This window comes from Triturus cristatus, chromosome 7 (genome assembly GCF_964204655.1).
Source record: "Triturus cristatus chromosome 7, aTriCri1.1, whole genome shotgun sequence".
NCBI lineage: Eukaryota > Metazoa > Chordata > Amphibia > Caudata > Salamandridae > Triturus > Triturus cristatus.
In genome coordinates, this window is record NC_140590.1 from 1,625,723,096 (window position 1) to 1,625,742,660 (window position 19,565).

General features: G+C 46.1%; 1 protein-coding gene across 4 annotated transcripts in view; it reads left to right on the forward strand.

Annotated features, from left to right (window-relative positions):
* Window positions 1-19,565, forward strand: part of RTEL1 (regulator of telomere elongation helicase 1) — a 358,799-nt gene that overhangs the window by 55,687 nt on the left and 283,547 nt on the right. For all 4 annotated transcript variants that reach the window (XM_085619604.1, XM_085619601.1, XM_085619602.1 and 1 more), the window contains exons 4-5: window positions 14,195-14,288; window positions 15,008-15,089. In XM_085619604.1, the coding sequence (XP_085475730.1) occupies window positions 14,195-14,288; window positions 15,008-15,089 (176 nt within the window). The remainder of the gene's footprint in view (window positions 1-14,194; window positions 14,289-15,007; window positions 15,090-19,565) is intronic.

The window sequence follows — 19,565 nt, forward strand, 5'->3', positions numbered from 1 at the left end:
TGCTGGGCACTTGGTCGTAGCCAGCCACAGGGGCCCCTGTGGATAAGAATGTCGCCAGGCATCACCGCCCGGCGCCTGGTGACCCACCTTTCCTGACCACTCATTCTACACCTGAGAGCCTAGTCATCCAAGCCTCGACGTCACAGAGTGCCTTTCCCACTGCTCCGCCGAATAAGAACTAAGAGGCTGGAGCAGTTTGGTAAGCGGTTGTTCTCTTCAGCCAGCTTGGGGCTGTGGTCGGTGAACACCGCATGCCTATTGGGCCGCTATTCCCACGCGGTGTGGGATACAGTTGCACAGGTGTTGCCTCAGTGTCCTGAGGAGACCCAAGCTGTGCTGTCTCAAGCTATTGCCGAGGGCAAAGATGCGGCTAAGTTCGCCATTCGGTGTGGTTTGGATACCGCGGACTCACTGGGTAGAGCGATTTCTACGACTGTGGCGCTTCGTCGCCACGCCTGGTTGAGATCTACCGGGTTCTCGTCAAATGTCCAAGGCTTACTCATGGACATGCCCTTTGATGGCACTCGCCTGTTTGGCGATAAGGCTGACAGGGCACTGGAGCGTTTTAAGGACTCGTGGGCCACGGCCAAGTCTTTAGGTCTTTCCACGAAAAGCCCAGCCACTCCTGGTTTTCGTTCCTTTCGTGGCCACGGCAGAGGCGCCCAGGCCCGTTCCTTCAGCAAGCCTGTGCCGAACCAGCCTCAGCGCAGCGGCGGACGTGGCTTCCGCAGGGGCGGGTCTGGGAATCAGCGTGGGGGTCAGTCCACCTCCGCCCCTGCTGCTTCTACCTCCAAACCTTCCTAATCCGAGTTTTGTGGAGCACCCCACGCCAGTGGGTGGCAGGATCCGCCATCACCTCCCCCACTGGCACGCTATCACATCGGACGAGTGGGTGTTGCAGATTATCCGCAAGGGTTACTCCCTTCCCTTTCAGTTCACCCCTCCAGCCATGCCACCTCTGTACCACCGAATGTCGGGGGGAACACTTGGCAACTCTCCAGCAGGAAGTCACGACCCTCTTGGCCAAGGGGGCCATCGAGTGCTTTCCTGAGCCAGAGGTAGGGAGTGATTGTTATTCCCACTAATTTGTGGTCCTCAAGAAGGACAAAGGGGGTCTGTGTCTCATCTTGGACCTCCGGAACGTCAACCGCTTCCTCCGGAAGGAGAAGTTCAAAATGCTGACTCTGGCTCAGGTCTTGGCTGCCCTCGACCCTGGAGACTGGATGGTAGCGTTGGACTTGCAGGGTGCATATTTTCACATCCCCGTCCTGCCGTCTCACCGGCGTTACCTGCGGTTCACGGTAGGCCAGGGGCATTTTCAGTTTGCCGTGCTCCCCTTCGGCTTTACCTGCACCCCTCGGGTGTTCACGAAAGTGATGGCGGTGGTCGCAGCTCATCTGCGCAGGTCAGGGGTGACAGTCTTCCCCTACCTCGACGACTGGTTGTTGAAGGCAGGCTCGCCCCAGGCTGTCATCTCCCTCCTTCAGACTACGGCCGACCTCCTGCATTTGCTGGGGTTCTCCATCAGCGTGCCGAAGTCGCACCTAAGTCCCTCTCAGAAGCTCCCCTTCATCTGAGTGGTTCTTGATTCGATGCGTTTTCGGGTTTTTCCTCCCGAGCAGCGAGTCCGGGATATTCAGGCTATGATTTTGATCTTTCAGCCTCTATCCCGGGTTTCAGTCAGGATGACCCTCCGGCTCCTGGGCCTGATGGCCTCCTGCATCCTGCTAGTGCGCCATGCCAGATGGCATATGCAGGCTCTGCAGTGGGACCTGAAGTTCCAGTGGGCGCAGCATCAGGGCAACCTGTCCGATCATGTCCAGATCTCGGAGGGCACTGCACGACAATTGCAGTGGTGGCTCACGAATCGCGATTGGGTCCATGGCAGATCCCTCTCCCTTCCCCAACCGGAGCACACAGTGGTGAAGGATGCGTCCCTCCTGGGATGGGGAGGCCACTTGAGAGAGGCGGAGAACAGAGGACTCTGGTCTCCATCGGAGTCCAGACTCCATATCAACCTTTTGGAGCTTCGGGTGACGCCAGCGACGGACGCGGAGCCGCACGACGCCACCTACTGACACGCAGTGGTACTGCTAGCAAAACTTTATGGATCCAGTCTGACGCCTGGGGATATTCTAAGGTAAGGAATCTATCACTAACTAATGTCTCTTACAGATATATCGTTACACAAGTAGTAACTTGTGCATCCAGGTCCAAACCCCATCTTTTCCAACACCGCAAAGAGATAGGGCCATTCGATCGTATCAAACACCATGGCTGCATCTAAGGACACCACCACCACGTCTTCCCTCAGCGTGTCTACTCTCCCAAGTACTCCGTGGAGTCGGTGAAGATTTTAGGGAAGTATTTCTAGATGGCATGAAACCCGATTGATCGGGGTGAACCAGATCGGATATTAGTCCAATCAACCGTGTAGCCAACAGCTTGGCTAGGATCTTCACCTCGGCATTCAGGAGCGAGAGTGGTCTATACGAGGTGCATCGATCCCTAGGCTTACCCTCATTATAAATAACCACTAGTGTGGCAATTCGTTGCTCCTGTGGAAGCAGACCGGCCTCCAGGCTCTCCACATATATGGCCTTGAGATAGGGGGCTATTTTATCAAGCTTTAGCTTATAGAGTTCGACTGGGAGACCATTGGGGCCCATAGCTTTCTCGGATTGCAAGTCCCTAAAAGCCCGTGCTATTTCGTCGTTCGTGAACTCACTGTCAAGGAAGTCCCGGTCCACCTCCGGCAATACTTGGAGCGGAATGTCCCCAAGTAAGGCTCTCGACTCATCTATTGGATAGACCGTTTGCGAGTGGCATAGCTGAGCATAGTATTTAGCTAATTAGTCTGCGACTAGTTGCGCATCAGTGATTGTCTCCCCAACTTCAGTTGTGATTTCCATGACCAGGCGATTAGCCTGTTTACGCCGATCTAGCCACGCGAGCAATTTACTTGTTCTAGCTCCTAGCTCATCTATCCTACTAAGTTTATCCCTCTGCAATTCTTTAGCCCTGTTCGTCACTACACTCTTGTATTCCTCCTTCTTGCGAGAGAGTTTATGTAGTACATCCGGATCCTGGGACATCAACAATACCCCCTCTAGCACCAATATCTCACCTTCCAACTGCAGTAGCGCTGCATTTCTCTCCTTTTTTGTCCCATCTATTTGAGAGATTGCTTGACCATGCACCACAGATTTAAGTGCTTCCCACAGCGTGCGAGTGGGCGCAGCGAACCCTCATTCTCCTGGAAATAATGTTCAATTGATAAATTAATAGCATGTCATATGTTGGGGTTGCATAAGTGTCACGGGTTTATAGGCGCCGTCCTACCCACCTGAACGCTACCCCTACCCAACTGTACCCATATTGGAGAGTGATCGGATATGCCCCTTGCTATGTGCCTGATTTCGGTAACTTGCCTCCCCCCCCCTCCCCGATCTGCCGGCATAAGGATTTAGTCAATACGGGAAAGGCTATTGTGTGCTCCGGAGTGGAATGTGAACTGGGAGTCCCTGGGATGACAGATTCGCCATACATCAGCCAGTTCCGTTGCATCTAGGAAGGTGGACAGAACCAAATGTGCCGGTCCAAGGTCTCTAGGGGGATAACGGTCACTCCTGCCGCACTGCCGCATACAACAGAGTTGAGGTCTCCCCCAGTCATCAGTATCCCGTTTGGGAACACCATCATTGTGCTCCTCAAACCTCGAAATGCCACTGCTTGCATACCCGGGTGGAAATAGACAGATACCAGGGTCAATGTCCCTCCTTCCAATCTAACTGATACAGGCGCGTATCTGCCCATCTCATCCGTCCAAGTGCGATCCATGGACATCGGAAGGGATTTACGCACCATAACACCTACCACCCGGCCCCCCTCCCCCCCCCCCCCCATCTGAGCCCGAGGTAAATCCAGAGTGCATGACAAGTCGGTAACCATATCTGTCCAACGCTTTACATTTGTTTCCTACCAAATGTGTCTCCTGGAGCAAGACCACATCTGGGGAATGCCTTTTAATATATTGCAGAACTATCCCCCTCTTTAGTTTATCACCCAGACCGTTTACATTCCAGGATAGAATTTTAAGTGTCTTGCCACCCATGGAGTCCAGTACTGCCTCCCCCACCCCTCCTCCCCCGCCCCTCCTGGTGCCCGCCTTTAAGCGCTCGCAAGCTTGCGTCTCACTACTCACTGATATGTCGCAGTTGCATGCATGTGCCTTCTTAGTTCCATCTCTAGTCAACCCTGCTCTTAAATGTAATTGCCGAAGTCTCAAGTAAACAAACTCAACCCTAAATCCCTAACTTCCCCCCACCCTGCCTCCCTGCACCCTGGGCCTAACATTGCCCATACCCCTATAGTGCAGAGTGCCTGTAGCCCTGGTTTCTAACGTAACTGTTTCTCGGGGGGGGGGGGTGGCATTTCCTTCCCCCCGGCTGTTCACCCACCACAATATGCCCCCTTTCTGTTCGTTAGAGCATAAGTACATTCCGTATAAGTTACTTGGCATGTGCGTCATTGTCGTGAGCCACGGTTATGTTCCTAATCGGCCACCGGAGAGATGGGCCACATATTTCTACTCAGTTCTCAAGAAGCAAGTGTCGTTTGAGAGGGGAGACCCCCGTCATCTCGCATTATGATCTTTTGCCGACCTCCAGCTCTCCAGCCACTCATGCGCTGCCTCCGGATTATCAAAGAACCACGTTTTATTGTCCACCTCTATTCGCAGCTTGGCAGGAAACAAAATTGAATATCGGATCCCTTTATCTCTCAGCTGTTTTTTAATGTTCAGAAAGGTTCTTCGTTGTTTCTGCACACCGTAATGGTGAAGTCCGGGAAGAAGGACAGGTCACTATTTTCAAATGTGAGGGGAGGATTTGTACGAGCCGCTTGTAATATGATGTTGCGGTTCCTGAAATTAAAAAGTCTCGCCAGGATTGGGCGCGGGGGAGCCCCCGGCATGGGCCTACCTCCAGGCTATGCGCTCTTTCAACCATAAAGTATTTTGAGAGGGTTTTTGGCCGGAGGTGATTCAGTATTAAGTCCTCTACAAAGAGATCCACCGCCCTTCCCTCCGCTTTCTCGGGGACCCCAATAATTCTGACATTGTTGCGGCGTGATCTGCCTTCATAGTCATCCAGCTGGATTTCGTCTCGTTTCTGGGCAACCTGCAGTTCTTTAATCTCCTTCCGCATTTGTGTGGTATCACTACTTAACTCTGCAGTGACCACTTCCATGGACTTCACTTTGTCGCTTGTTTTCTGGAGGTCAGCTCTTAGTAATGTCATTGCGACAGTGATGGTATCCATACGTTGTTCCAGCGAGGTGGGCACTCCTACGATGACTGACATCACGTCCTTGAGTGTGGGTTCTCCCCTGTTGTCGGAGTCTGTGATCCCTCCAATTCTCCCCCCCCTTACGGCTTCGACCTCTCCCTGTCTCTGCGTAGCATACTTGTCTAGTTTGGTGTGATGCTTTGTTTTATGTCCCTTAGTTCCAGACATTTCTGGGCGATGTTCCCCAAGTTGCGGTGGTCGGTGGGCCCTCTCCTGCTGATCGGTTTGTTGTTCCCACTGCATTACGCTGGGTATTAGCAGAATATCTAGCTCAGGGCGCCCAGCACACGCACCGGGCTGGACGTCTCATGAATACACTGGTGCCTGAGTGATCGTACTTGCCTCCACAGTAACTCTCCCTTGCGGCCTTAAGTTCCAGAGTTATGCACTTCCACCGTGCACCAGGCCAAATCAGTGTGCCAGTTCATTGAAGTCAGGGCCGCCTCAGACACTTACTCCAGTTAGGGGGGGCCACCACTTAGCCCCTTGCTGCTGCACATTACTCATGGGTCGGAGGCAGGCCCCAACGCGATTCCACTCGGGGCCACTCCCGATAGACCTCGGCTGCAATAAAGGGTGGAGCCGCCGTGCCCCAGGACAGTACACTCCCTTGTCCCCGCGACACAACGCCGGCCCCAACCAAACCCAAACCTGGGGCTTCTCAGGTCACGTCCATCCTAGTGTCTCTAGTGCGCCATACGTTGTCCTGCTCTCTTCCTGCTGGGCCGATGGCGTTCCTTACAAGCGGGGGGCAGGGGCCACCACCCGGTCCCTGTGGCGTCTTGTCCGCGGTGGCTTCACTACGCAATCGGCTCCTCAACTCTCCGGAGCGAGCACCGACCGCTCGAGCTGCTTTCTTCTCCCGTGGGCAACACCAAGGTGGAGGGGAGAAAGAAGGAGTCCCGTTAGGTTCCGCTCGCTGTTCTGCCTGAGCACCGCCAATCCTGGTCACAGGAAGCATCGCGACCTCACTTCGCCCGTGGCCGCCCCCTCCAGAAGTCGCCACCGGCCAATGCCGAACTCGAGCCCGGGCTTCTCGGGCCCAGTCGGCTCCTGGCGTACCACAGCTGATGACGCTATCCCCGGGGCTAAAATCGTGCACCGCTCTGTTGCGGAGGGTAGCGCCGATTCACCACTCCTCTTCTGGGGCACTAGACGGATAGGTAGACTGATATTTCGGCAGGCTTAGGCCGTGAAAGGTGAGAGCCTCACCGACGTGTGGCCATTCAACTAGATGCCGAAGCCACACACCCCCAAGTAAAGAGTGTTATTTGCCTTTTTACCACATTATCCTTCCTTCAGTGTCTGGACATATGTTTTAGTTTAAAGCGTTTTTATTTCTAGTTTGTTTTTAGTCCGTTAAACCAAAGAGTAAACTTTAATGTACTCTCTAAATCTTGTTTTGTTTTATTTCTCGATGTTGAGGGCTGTAAGATGCCTTTAGGCACAGTGTTGGTCCTGTTGTTGGGCCACTCGCCATATGATTCGCTAGGATCTCTGCAAACTATTTTCCTGAAGCCGTGAGTGTCTTTCAGGTAATCAGGAAAAACCCCAACCCACTCTAACCAAGAACTTAAAATACACAAAATAATATAAAAATAATATCTTGTGTACAATAACTGCTTTCCTCAAAGTCCAAATCAAAGCATCAGAAACTTAACCAGGAAACTATTTGAAATAGTATGACCTCTACAAACAAATCCACAACTATTGCTTAACTGTAGGATACCCGTTGTAAAGAGTTGGCCAAATTCTTTAATAATAGGCAAAGTACTTCATGATATTGCAGGCAGCACAGATATCTGCTACCAAACTGAAATAAATCTGAAACAGAGACGTATAGACTAATGGTGGACATCTTTTATGTAGCCCTCTCGCCAAAAGCGAGCTAGAGGACCTTTAAGCTGGACACGCTTCCCCAAAAGTAGCTATATCCTTTTACCAAACTGATTCCTTGATTAAAAAAGCTCAGAAGGAGATGTAAAGTTGAAATGTTTTTTTCTTACAAACTGTTGTACGAAAAACTTTGCAAACTTGTTGCAGTGTTTTGATGTTTCATTGTGTGAATATCGTGACCTTTGTGACCATATGTCATAAAAATTGAACTTCGAGAGAAAGAAATATACAGTGAATAAAAAAAGACTATAATGAACAAACTATGCTATTGTCATGAAACGGACCAATATACTTGAACTATATTAAACTGAGGACTTTGAACCCTCACCGGACATTGGCGGCATGCTTCATCATAGGATTCAATCATACACCCAGGACAAAGTGCTTCACCTTGGTGGGCTCAACCATGTAGAGAGTACAAATATGGCTTTGGAAGGATCTTTACACAAGTGATGGGATCCCTATTAAATGAACATTTTAAAATATCAAGTGGGACCCCCAATATCTTTACAATAGGTACCAAAGTCAAGAAGTGACACTAGGAATTACAGTCATTCCCCCATTAAATGGTCAACGTGATTCAGTTATAAATGAAGCCCAACATGGGTCAGTGGCATTGTCACTCTAATTTTATCTCTAGCCTAATATAGTTAAGAGTAAGGTATGTGGAGGGAGAAAACTAATATTAACAATTATAGGTATACTTGCAGTATCATTGATTTAAAAAAATATATATTTTTTTATTGGCATTTTCAAAGAAAACAGTGCAAAAAATAAAGATAAACAAAACAACACAAGAAATCCCCCCACACAACAGAGGCAGATGTGTGTGGGCAGGATAACATATGCCCAAATATGTGAAAAGCACCATTCAAATAAAAGAAACTCAGAAGCAATCAAATAAAGTAATTCACAATCTGGGCATTTAGTGAAACACTTGTGCGGCACCTCTCGGCGCTTTCCTGGCACAAGGGTACCCGCAGTATCATTGATGTTGGTATGTGGATGACCATGTTATAGATTTGAAGAGTTCTCAGATATCAATTCATATTTGTAATCCCATAGCAATATATATTGCCTGCATAGAAAATCTGCATTCATGACCACTTTGTAATGCACTGGAAAGTACTCTAGTAAAAAGTTACCTCTATATGTGAGAGGGTAGGAGGGTAGATCAGGTATCTCATCCTACACTGTAGTAGAGAACCTTTGCCCAGTAGAGAGGAGCTGGTAGTGTCTACCTGTACAAAAAATCAAGTTTAGGGAGAATGGATCACTTGTCCTGTAGTATCAGGGTCTTCGATGTTGGGAAACTGTATAAGAATACCCTCATATGAGTACACAGGTCGGGGGCGGTGTATCTTGATTCTCCGCCTTCGTGTACTGTCACAGCATCTTCATTGGGTTTCTTTCGTTAGTATGCTGTCCTCCACCTGGAGGTAGACCAACTGATTTTACAGTAGCGTCCAGGTATCAAAAAAGGAGAAGAGAGGGATGTGCAAGGTGCTCATAAGTGGTGAGGTTAAAATTCCCTACTGCACTCAAAATGCTACAGAAATTTTATTGAGAATACGAGTGGAGTGGGAAATTAAAACAAAAATGATGTTATAATAGACAAAGTTACTGGTCTATTACATCAGTGAATAAGGTCAGTGAATAGGGTCAACATGTTTCAGCCTTCTCGCTCATTCTTAAGGCTTTCGTCAGGACCGAGGTATGAAGGGGGCCCGTTGTGCCGCCTTTTATTGAGTGATCAGGTGATCACATGTATGTTAATTCCTTTGAAGAGTTATTGTCTCTGTAATAAAAAAGAATTATTTGCATTTGTTATAATCGTTTTACCCTCTATTCAGCATTAGTAATATAGTGACCATTTGTTCTATATGATTAATGAGGCTATGACAGTGATAACGTAGTTCGTTATTTATCGTGCTATCAATTGAGCAATTCGAAAGGGAAATTGGCGCGCTAAAAACATTTTGAGCAGTCTTGGGGAGGCCTGCATGTGGGCCAGTGGAGGAGGGATGTCTTAAGTGCAGCCAATAGGCTTGATTTCGGTAGCGTTTTTGTAGGCATGTCAAATCTAGTGAATCAAGCAAAACACGTAAAGCATTAACTCACTTTGTTTCGATGTGAAAGGCAAGTATGCGGGTATCAAATGCGTGTTATGATGCCTAGAATTAAGCAAATGAGTGCGTGTTTGACGAAAAGAACAGTCGGTACGCTGTGCCGTCCGTGCCATTACTGTTAGTTTAATTGTGATCGCATGTAGCATCAGTTGCGATAGTACTTGTGTGGGCATGTCTGATCTAGCAAGTAAAGTGACAAACATGAACTCACTTTGATTCAATTTATGCGGAAAGCTTGCGGATATCAAGTGCGTGTTATTCAGCCTACAATTAAGTAAGTACAAGTGCGTATACTTATCTCGATGGAGAATATGTGCGCGTTTAACGCAAAAACAAACAAACAAACACACGTCCCGCTATGCCGTCAGAGCCATCGCTGTAAGTTTAATTTGGGTAGCATATTGCAGTCTTAATTACCTTTCTAGATGCCTCGTTGTGGCTTCCTCGGGACATCAGGGATCAAAGAACCTGTTCCTGTAGGATTAAATGTTATTTAGTAGAAGGTTCTTACCGCGTTAGTCTTTTACCTCGTGGTTGCGAGGAGCAAGGGCTTACCGGTTCTTCATTATACGTAACTTGTGCTGACTCTGATCGCGGTGTCCCGGTTAACGCGGGGCCGCGTATCGATCGTATTTACATACTTTTGTTAAGCTTAAAGACTGAGAAAGGACTCTCATTCCTTCATTATGGTTGGCACATTGGTTGGCAAACATAATCATTGTTAAGAGGAAAGACTATGGTACAGATTACAATTTTCTTTTAGTAAGTCTTCTAGTTGTAGAAAACATGTCAATTGTTTTGGAAATTAGCGGTGCATCAAAGAGAATTATGATGGCGGTTTGATCGCTGTTGTTTTAGAAAAAGGATGCTATATTCCAATATTTAGTTTTCAATAGCTATTCTTTTACGAGTGGTGAAGGGATGTTGTGTTCAATTTGCTCTAGATTGATAGGTTCATCATGGGAAGACTGGTTTCTTTTGTCCTCTCTGAGAATGGAGCATTATTTGGAGTCGTCATTCACCAGATATCATGCCAGTGTGTGCCAAGGGATAAAATCGTTCAACCCTTCTGTGTCTGTTTTGAGACGATGTATCCAACGTTGTTCTTTTTCGAACAGAACGCGTTCAGCATTATTGGTTGTCACGTGTAAGGTTTCCAAAACTACCCACTTAAGATCTTCTGAGCTGTGGTTTTTCTCTATGTAGTGCTTGCTCATTTTTGTCGTTGCTTTTTTACAGTTCACATTGCTCTTGTGTTCTCCTATGCGGAGTTTGACTTTGCGGCATGTCATGCCTATGTACCTCCTCTTACATGGACAGGTGATCATGTATATCACGTGGCTGGTGTTACAGTTCGTGTGATGCCGAAGGGTCCATATAAAGTTGGGTAACAATTCAAGTTTTTTAGTGGCTGTTGTGAGTTTGCATGCGACACATGACCCACATGGGTAGTGGCCCGTGATGGGACTCATGTTCCAGATTGCTGTTATACTCTCTTTGTTCTTGATCGAGGTTGGTCTGGTGTGTACCAGTTGGTCCTTCAAATTTCGTGTCCTTTTATTGGCGAACCTCGGTTTTGGCCATTGCAGGGTATTCGAGGTCAGAATTCTCCAGTTGCGATTTATTATTTTCTTCACAGTGTTGGTGGAGGTATTGTAAGTTGTGACACATGTTAGAAGGTCTGCGGGTGGTGTCTTTGGTGTTATTTCTAGAAGACTCTCCCTTGGTTGATTACGTGCCCTCTTTTGACACTTTTTGATGATTTTGTTTGGGTAATCTCGCTGGTGTAGTTTCATTTCCAGATTTTTGGCTTGATCTTTATAGTTTTCGATAGTACTGCAGTTACGTCTCAGGCGTAAAAACTGGCTGTAAGGTAAGTTCTCCCTCAAGGGCCGGGGATGGAAGCTGTTGTACGAGAGTATGCTGTTCCGTGCAGTAGGTTTATAATATGTTTTGGTCTGTAGAGTATTGTTCGCTGTGTAGATGGTTATGTCAAGGAAGTCAAGTTTTTTCCGGTTTGACGTACAGGTGAACTTCAAGCATTCGTCCCTACTATTCATCCATTCTAGAAAAGTATTCAAAGTTTCCTGTGAGTCCTCCCATATCATGATTATGTCGTCAATGTAACGACGCCAGAATCGTATGTGTGATTGATAAGGGTTACATTCATTCTGTATGAACTGTTGCTCGAAGGTGCTTACGTACAGCCCGGCTACACTGGGGGCAAAGGTACTACCCATAGATGTACCGTGGCATTGGCCAAACAGCATCCCTTCGTAAGCAAAATAGTTCTCAGTGAGTGCCATCCGGCAACATTCCAGTACGAAATGTCTAGGTGTACGGTAGTCCCATGTTCTAGAGAACAGGATATTCTCAAGAGTGTCTAAGGTCTTCTTTTGCGGTAGACTGGTGTAAAGACTCTCTACGTCGAGTCCTACTAGATACATAGTTGTTTCATTATATACCTGGCCTTCAAGTTGGTTAAGAAGGTCTCGTGTGTCTTTGAGGTATGTAGCAGTGCTTTGTACCAGTGGTTTGAGGAAATGGTCGGCGAATTGCGACAGTGGTTCTAGCACCGACCCAATTCCTGAGACGATGGGGCGTCCTGGGGGAGGTACTCTATCTTTGTGCGTTTTTGGTAAAGAGTAAAAGTAGGGTACCTGTAGTCACACACTATTACCAGACGGAGGTAAGTAAACGGGCAGGTCACTAAATATGGAGGACTTTGTTAAACTGCAATGAAAGGTCAAACATTGAACAGATGACCAGAATTCTCCACTTACTTCGTCAACGTCGGTGTGCCTAGTATCTAGTGTCCAACATTCCGATGAAGGTTAGTTGTCAGGTGCTTGTTATACCAAATAAGTACTGAAGGGAAGACACACAAGCAGCTTAGGTATTCTGAAGCGGTTGCATCCGATGTCATACGCACTCATAGGATGCTGCATCCCACGTGTATGTAGTGTGTGTGACATATTACCTCCAGAGTCGCTTTATGGTAGAACTGCTTATCATTGTTAATGTAAATAACCCCCATGAGAAACTCTCAGTGAAGGCATAATAATATTATAGTCTAATGTATTCACACCCCATCACTACTTACATGATGTCAAACGATCTAAAGCGATTGTATGATTGATGTAATCACCTAAATGTTTCACAATCACTGCAGTCTTTCTTGAGGTCAGCCTTGTTGAACAAGGTTTGCATCAAATTGTGCTATGCTGTGCACTGATTCTCTCCCCTCCTTCAGTACTTGCTTGGCTCAACACACACCCGATCACTGCCATTGAGAGGGGTGTTGGATACTTCCAATGATGAAGTACCTGTAAAGTTCTGTTCCCTCTTTTTAACGTTTGACCTTTCATTGCGGTATGACAAAGCCCTCTATTTTCTAATGAACTACCACTCTACTTACCTCCATCTCATAACAGTGTATGACTACAGGGAGGTTCTGCTAACTCCTGTGTATGGGACAATTAGCCATCAGCTATAGTGGAAGATAGAAATACTGACCCTACTCCTTCGGTCTTTCACATATAGGTGTGACTTTTTCACATGTGTGTTTTGCAGTGTATCACTTGGGTGCCACTCAAAGTGGCATCAACAGTTGTTTTCTTTACTAGCCATTTTATATTGTTATGTGATTATAAATACATATTGACATGTGTGTGTTCTTTATCATCATCAGCATCAATATACCAACATACCACATAAACTTTATTACAATAAATCTAGCATTAGGAACCCTATGTTCTGATGAAAGTCATTGACCCATGAAGGGCTTCATTTATGGCTGAAAAATGTTACCTGTTTGACATAGGAATAATTATATTCCTAACATTTCTTCCCAATTTTACCCTGATCCGCAAATATATTTTGTGTCCCATACGATAATTTAAAATTCTTTTTATTGGGGATTCCATCACTTGTGTAAAAATCACCAGCATGCATTCTTGTGCTCCCCACATGGTTGAGCCAACCCAGATGTTTCATTCTGTCTTGGACGTGGGAGGGAACTCTATGATGAAACATACCACCATTGATGGTAGAGGGTTCTATGTCATAAATTAAATGTAGCTCAAGCATAATAGTCTGTTTCATAATGATAGCATCAGTGGTTCACTATGCTCTTTTGGTTTTTTATCTAAATATGGTGGGAGGACATATTGTGAACCACAGTTCCCTCCCACTTGCCTTTATCTTGGTTTGGATTTACTTGCCATTGAACATAGACACATTCTTTGAAAAGGCAAACTTGAATAGAAGGTCTTTATTCTTCTTCTATCTTGGCTGGGTTTAAGTAGAGGGAAAATAATTTCTTGATGCAGTAAACATTCTTGCAGCAAACTATAAAAATTTACTCTGATTAACTCAAGCCAGGAAATCTTGCAACCGTCACAAAGGTAAAAAATTAGGAATTTCACCCAAGTTCTCTTGTGTAAAATGTCATTTATATCAATTTGTGTTCCTTGCAGGCCTTTCCTCTCAGTTAAGGTTTGCATATTCATTTACATATAAATCGTCATGAACAAGTGTGTGTAAATCAGTTCTCTGTATTTGTTCATGTGTAGGTTTTTTTCACAATATTCTTCATAGCCTGTTTCTTTCTTTCTTATAAAGAGTCTCTCCTCTGCCGGTCATTTCAATTAGTGTTGGGTAATTTTACCCACTGTAATTGTCATTGCTTGGGGAGTGTATATTGGGCACCCTACAAAGAGTTCTGTATGTGATGGAATATAAGGTTGCTGTTTGATGTGAGAAACGTGGTGAGCGTTGATGATGTCAGTCAGTGATTTTTGTCAATGTATTTTTCTGCAGCTTACTACACTGATATTCCTAAGATTATATATGCATCCAGGACCCATTCCCAGCTTACCCAGGTCATAGGTGAGCTCAAGAACACGTTATACAGGTAACTGAAACTGCTGCTTGTGACTCCGGTGTCATTGATAAGATTGGATCCAAGACATAAGCTGAGAATGTACTGAGTGAGGGGAAATAATTTGGTGTTCAAGCATGCAAAGCAGCTAGAAGTATGAACAAGAATCCTATGCTTTACCAAAGGCATTGTTGCAATGCATGAGAATGAAGGCCTGAGAAACAGGGTTGCACTGATTAAAGACTGGCAACTTTGAGGAATAGAGATGGATACTTTTTGGGTGGGTTGGCAAGACCCGAGACAGATAGTATTTTCTTGTTAAATGTCTTGATTTGTACTAATCTCATGAATGTTACTGTTGCCCAGAAATCCCTGCTTCTCGACTTGATGCAGAAAATTTCTGAAAGAAATTTCATTATTGCTTCATTTTTTTAATGATTATTTGCAGTGGCAAAGATTGTTCCAGATTTTGTCCAGAGTTGTAGGGAATACATCTTTATGTGCGTCTTCTTTTCTGGGTCATTCAAAAGTGCAGCTCAATGTACATTATTGAAAGGCTAAAGCATGTTGTGTGTGGCGAGTGACATTATTGATTGGTGTGACTTATCTTCAGTAAACCCCATATCGCAGTTCCATGATTGTTCTGAAAGGACAGAATCTGTGAATTTGTGGTTGACAGTACTTGCTACTCAAATGTGGTTCTGTGGTTATCATGTATATATTGCTACAGTTTTTTTTCTTCTTTAAAATAGGCCAAAGGTTTGTGTTCTGGGCTCCCGGGAGCAGATGTGTATCCACCCTGAAGTCATGAAGCAGGAGAGTAACCATGGGAAGGTATGTCTGTCAATCCTCAGGAATCCAGGTCTGGTCTTGGAGGAATTATGGAGCAGTGATTCTCAGCAGGATCAGACTTGGGTTCTTTTGGGAAACAGGTTAAGAGAGCATGCAGTTCAGCATGCAGTTCTCAAGGGACTGTGTATGCTGTTACAGAGAGCAAATATCAAAATATTCTGCATGTGACTGAAAGATGTGACTTTAGATATTCTCTAAGGGTGGAGCTTGATGTGCCTATTCTGTTATTGTAGAACTTCCCAAGGAGTAAACATGTTGATGTAGACATTTCATGAGTCAGTTGGAGTATGTTCCTCTTTATTAAACAGTGGTTTAAAGAAGGTATCATCAGCAAAGAACACACTTGTGGGCCTACAATGATGAAGGGAACACATATTATATTTAGAATAGGACTTGACAGGCACCTGTAGTTCTTCAGCATGGGATTGTTAATATTCAAAAGCCCCGAATACCACTGCCTTTGCACAGGCCCGCAGAAGCATTTTAAGTTAAGGTTGTTTTTACTACAGACTCACATTTCTATGTTGGAAGAACAAAAGTCTGTCCAACCCACATTCTATCAAAACAACAACACCCAGACACAACTGACTCCTTCAAATGGCGAAGCAGGGACAAAGTGCTTCTAACATGTTTCTCATTCAAATCACTCTAATACTGAAATAAATGCTCAAGAGCAGAGAGACAGTGAACTCGCCCGGGAGGACCCCAGGCACATTTGACTGAGATGATGAAGTGCATGAGTGCAATTACTAATAAGGGAGAGAGTGGTAATGACCATGTGATTTTAAAAGGGGCGCCATCTTTACTTTAGGAGATCAGACACTTCAAGTTGGGGCATTAGAATATGCTATCAAGAAGCAGGGCCACCTGGAAGGGATTTGGGGAGGAGGAGAGTTGGCGAGGGTGTGTGTGGGGGGGGGGGGGGGGGGGGTTGTTTCATGTTACAATGGGATTTTGTGGTTCGGCGGTAATGAGCTGACTAACCTGCTAGTCACTGCATGGATTATGCTTTGTTGTGATGTAAAACCCCAAAAGAGTCAATGGATAGATAACTGTTGAAACCCACAGTCACTCTAGGAACCCCCCTCCTTCAGTCCCTCCCTCCTCCAAAGGACAAGCATTATCAAGTGACCTGACAAAATTGAAGTCCCCTCCCACTCTTAGAATGACTAAACACAAGAGAAAACCTCCAAATGTAACACCAAGCTTTGAATCACTCTTCATGTTTCACTCCTAATTGAAATGTTTTGGCTGCTCATCCTGCATATTTCAAACCACCATGTTCCACAAACTAGGTAACAGAGGGGAGGCCTGGATATCCAAGCAATTCAGCTCCCTTTCTTTATCAAGCGCTCTTTCTTCCTCGTCCTCTTTTCGGGACTCGGAAATGGACAGAGAAGGAAGCAGTAATCTCCATAGATGACAGTATTTCAAGTCTCCAATTGTAGAATCTTGCCTCTCATGCCCACCTTTTAGCACAGTCTTGGCTGAGACTCTTGCCCCCTCATCAGACCACTTTCTCATCCCAGAAGGATTGAAAGCCATGCTTGTCTACTGACAGTGTTTGGTGTAGATGTAATTGTGCAATGGATTCATTATGTTCTCCATTTTGGCCTGTAATTCGTCATCTGTTATCTGATGGAACACCAAGAACTCTAATCACAGAACTCCTTTGTAAATCGTCCAGCAGTGGCATTTTGCCTCCTTCAGTCCTCATAGCCACCCCACCCACTTGGAACCCCTGGACTCATGTAGGCTGTTATTATGGTGAAGGTGGGGGGAACCAACTTTTCGCTTTGTCAACCTCTGTCTCCATCAACAAGAGGGGTCCTTCCCAAGAGCTTCATAGGTTAGCTCTCAGTGATATTTTTCAGCTGTACAACAACACATTAAGGTTAACATTTTCCTATTGCTAATAGACTCTTATTGAGAGCTCCGCATTTCCTCACAATTGTGCTGCTCAAGAGAAGGAACCGGTATCAGGAGCTATAAGAAAATGTGGTCAACTTGGACGCTGGTTAGCTTGCCTCGCATAACATTTTTAAAATAGAGAAAGTATGGAGAAAGGATCTTTGAGAAAAGGCTGCTGTCCTGTCAGTTTTTGTCTTTTACAAAATGTTTATCTCTTTGTTTTTTACCTCATTTGGTGTCTTTTCTATCACACGCGCTTTTTGTGGCGCTCATCATTTGTCTTCTCCCTCCACTGCTTTCTTAGTCACCATATTACCTTTTCATGACAAGTGCTTCTCCCGTATTCTTGTATGCCAGATGGTCACGCTGAAGGAGATTGTTCGATTGGTCAGAAAATTAAGTTTGGGGTGGGGGGACTTGGAAGATGGCTAACAAGCAGGCATGCAACGCCCATTGGGCTGAAAGGGCTTCAGTGCCCCCCCCCCCCCCCCCCCCCACCCCCCAATCGTCTGTCTCAACCCGGGCTGCTGCAGCTCGAGCTGCTGTGGGCTTGGCTGGGCAGTGTCTGGAGTCTTATCTCAGGCACGCCCTAGTTTTTCACAATTCTTTAAAGACCATTTGCATATTTACATACTTTGTAAACTGGTTACCGATGCTAAGTTTTTTTTTCTGGTTCCGGTACCCCCTGGGCCCCCACTCTGCCTATTCCTTACATTTGAATTTTACTTTTACTGCCCTAGCGAGAGAATGCATTTCATGAAAAGAAATATAAAGTAGGGTCGCCAAAAGAAAAATACCTGCCATTTGATGTTTAAAGAGCCTGCAAAGGCCTCTTCTTGACACTAAATATGGTTATAAATAAAATCATATGGATCATTCAGGCAGCCCTATAACACAATAAAAAATGCTTTCTATTTATATTTAATGTTCCAAGTATGCCCAGATTAGTGCTGAGAGGGGGTCAGGTGGAGGAGGTGCGGGTGGAAAACACTGCAGCTGCTTTTGGTACAGGGGCTAATATTGCAAACCCGGCCCCCACCCTTCTGGCCTACTGAGAAAACTCCCGGTCCCCGCTCCGGCCAGTCTGGCCCTGTCTCTGCATAATTCCATAAAAGCAATAGTTGAACTTATATCTGAAAACCTACGCCAGCCCTCAGTAACATGCTGAGTTACTTCAAGTGTCTGGGAATGCACCTTGCATTCAGACAACTCACTCTCGCCCTTCACTTTCACACTCATCCTGCACTCCCACAATTCACCCTGCACTCACAATGACCACACAGCACTTATGCCATTCGCCATGAATACACACTGTTTTCCCTCCACTTATCCTGTGGTCACATGATCACACCTCACACTCTGCACTCACAGTGATCACTCTGCACTCACAATGCACTTGCGCTGTTCACCCTGTACCTCACCCTGCAGTTACACAAGCACAATACTTACCCCGCACTCATGGTACACTTCACTCACGTGTCCCCCTCACTTCTCACTCTGCAATCCCACTCAAACATGCCTATCACTAACCATGCATTCATTCGTCCCACTCTGCACTTACTTCTGCACCCAAATTCATATGGTCACCTCTCTCCCCCTGCAGACACTCCTCTCACTCTACTCTCACTCTGTAGCATTGCTCACCGTGCACTCACGTGCACTCCTGTCACCCATGTAGTACAAAGTTGCATGGTATGTCCCCACCCGGAGTCTACGCTCATCTTCGGCCAATTTGGTTAAGGTGCCCAAATTCAGAAAGATAACATCAGGTGGGAGAGCTTCCAGCATTGCGGCAGCAAAGCTTTGGAATACACTCCTCACTGATGCCATTTAGGAAAAGAGTCAAAACCTGGCTCTTTCCCAGAGAAAGAATTTTCTCATAATTGGCTCGCTTCGATCAGTCTGCTCATGGCCGTCTGTCCATCCACGGCTGACTTGAGCACATGTTCAACAGCGCCAGGATACCCTTTGGGCGACCGTGCGCTTTACAAGTGCTTAATACAATACAATACAATACACACAGAGCAGAGGGTTAATGTGCCTGCTACAAAGAAGGTGTACCGTGCAGATCACAGAACTGAGTGTGAGTAAGCTACGAGGAGCCCTATACAAAAAATGAAATGTTTGTCAGAAAGGGGCTATAGAGAGATGAGGTGCATTGTTGGCGAGTGGTAGTGAAGGAATTTATGTAGAAGGAGGAAATGGGGGAGGGGCGCCAAAAAAGACTGTTGCACCGTGCGCGACCAGTGCTAGCGTCAGCCCTGGCTGGCAGTCTTGGCGCTCCCCCCCACCCCCGAAGTTCGGGTCTAGTTGCGCCCCTGCCAACAAGTCATTGTAAAGAAGACCTCAGAAACCCCAGGTTTATATCCTGTAACATCCTTATTGATTCAGAGCTAAAACATGGCAAACATTACCCCAGAATTTCTGCAGCCTTGTAGCAGCATCGAAACTAGCTGAAAGGTGCTGCCACAGCAATTCTGAACCAAGTTTGAGGGTGTGGCTGTAATCCCCCCTACTTTCATTTCAATCTGTCAAGGCAGCAGGGTT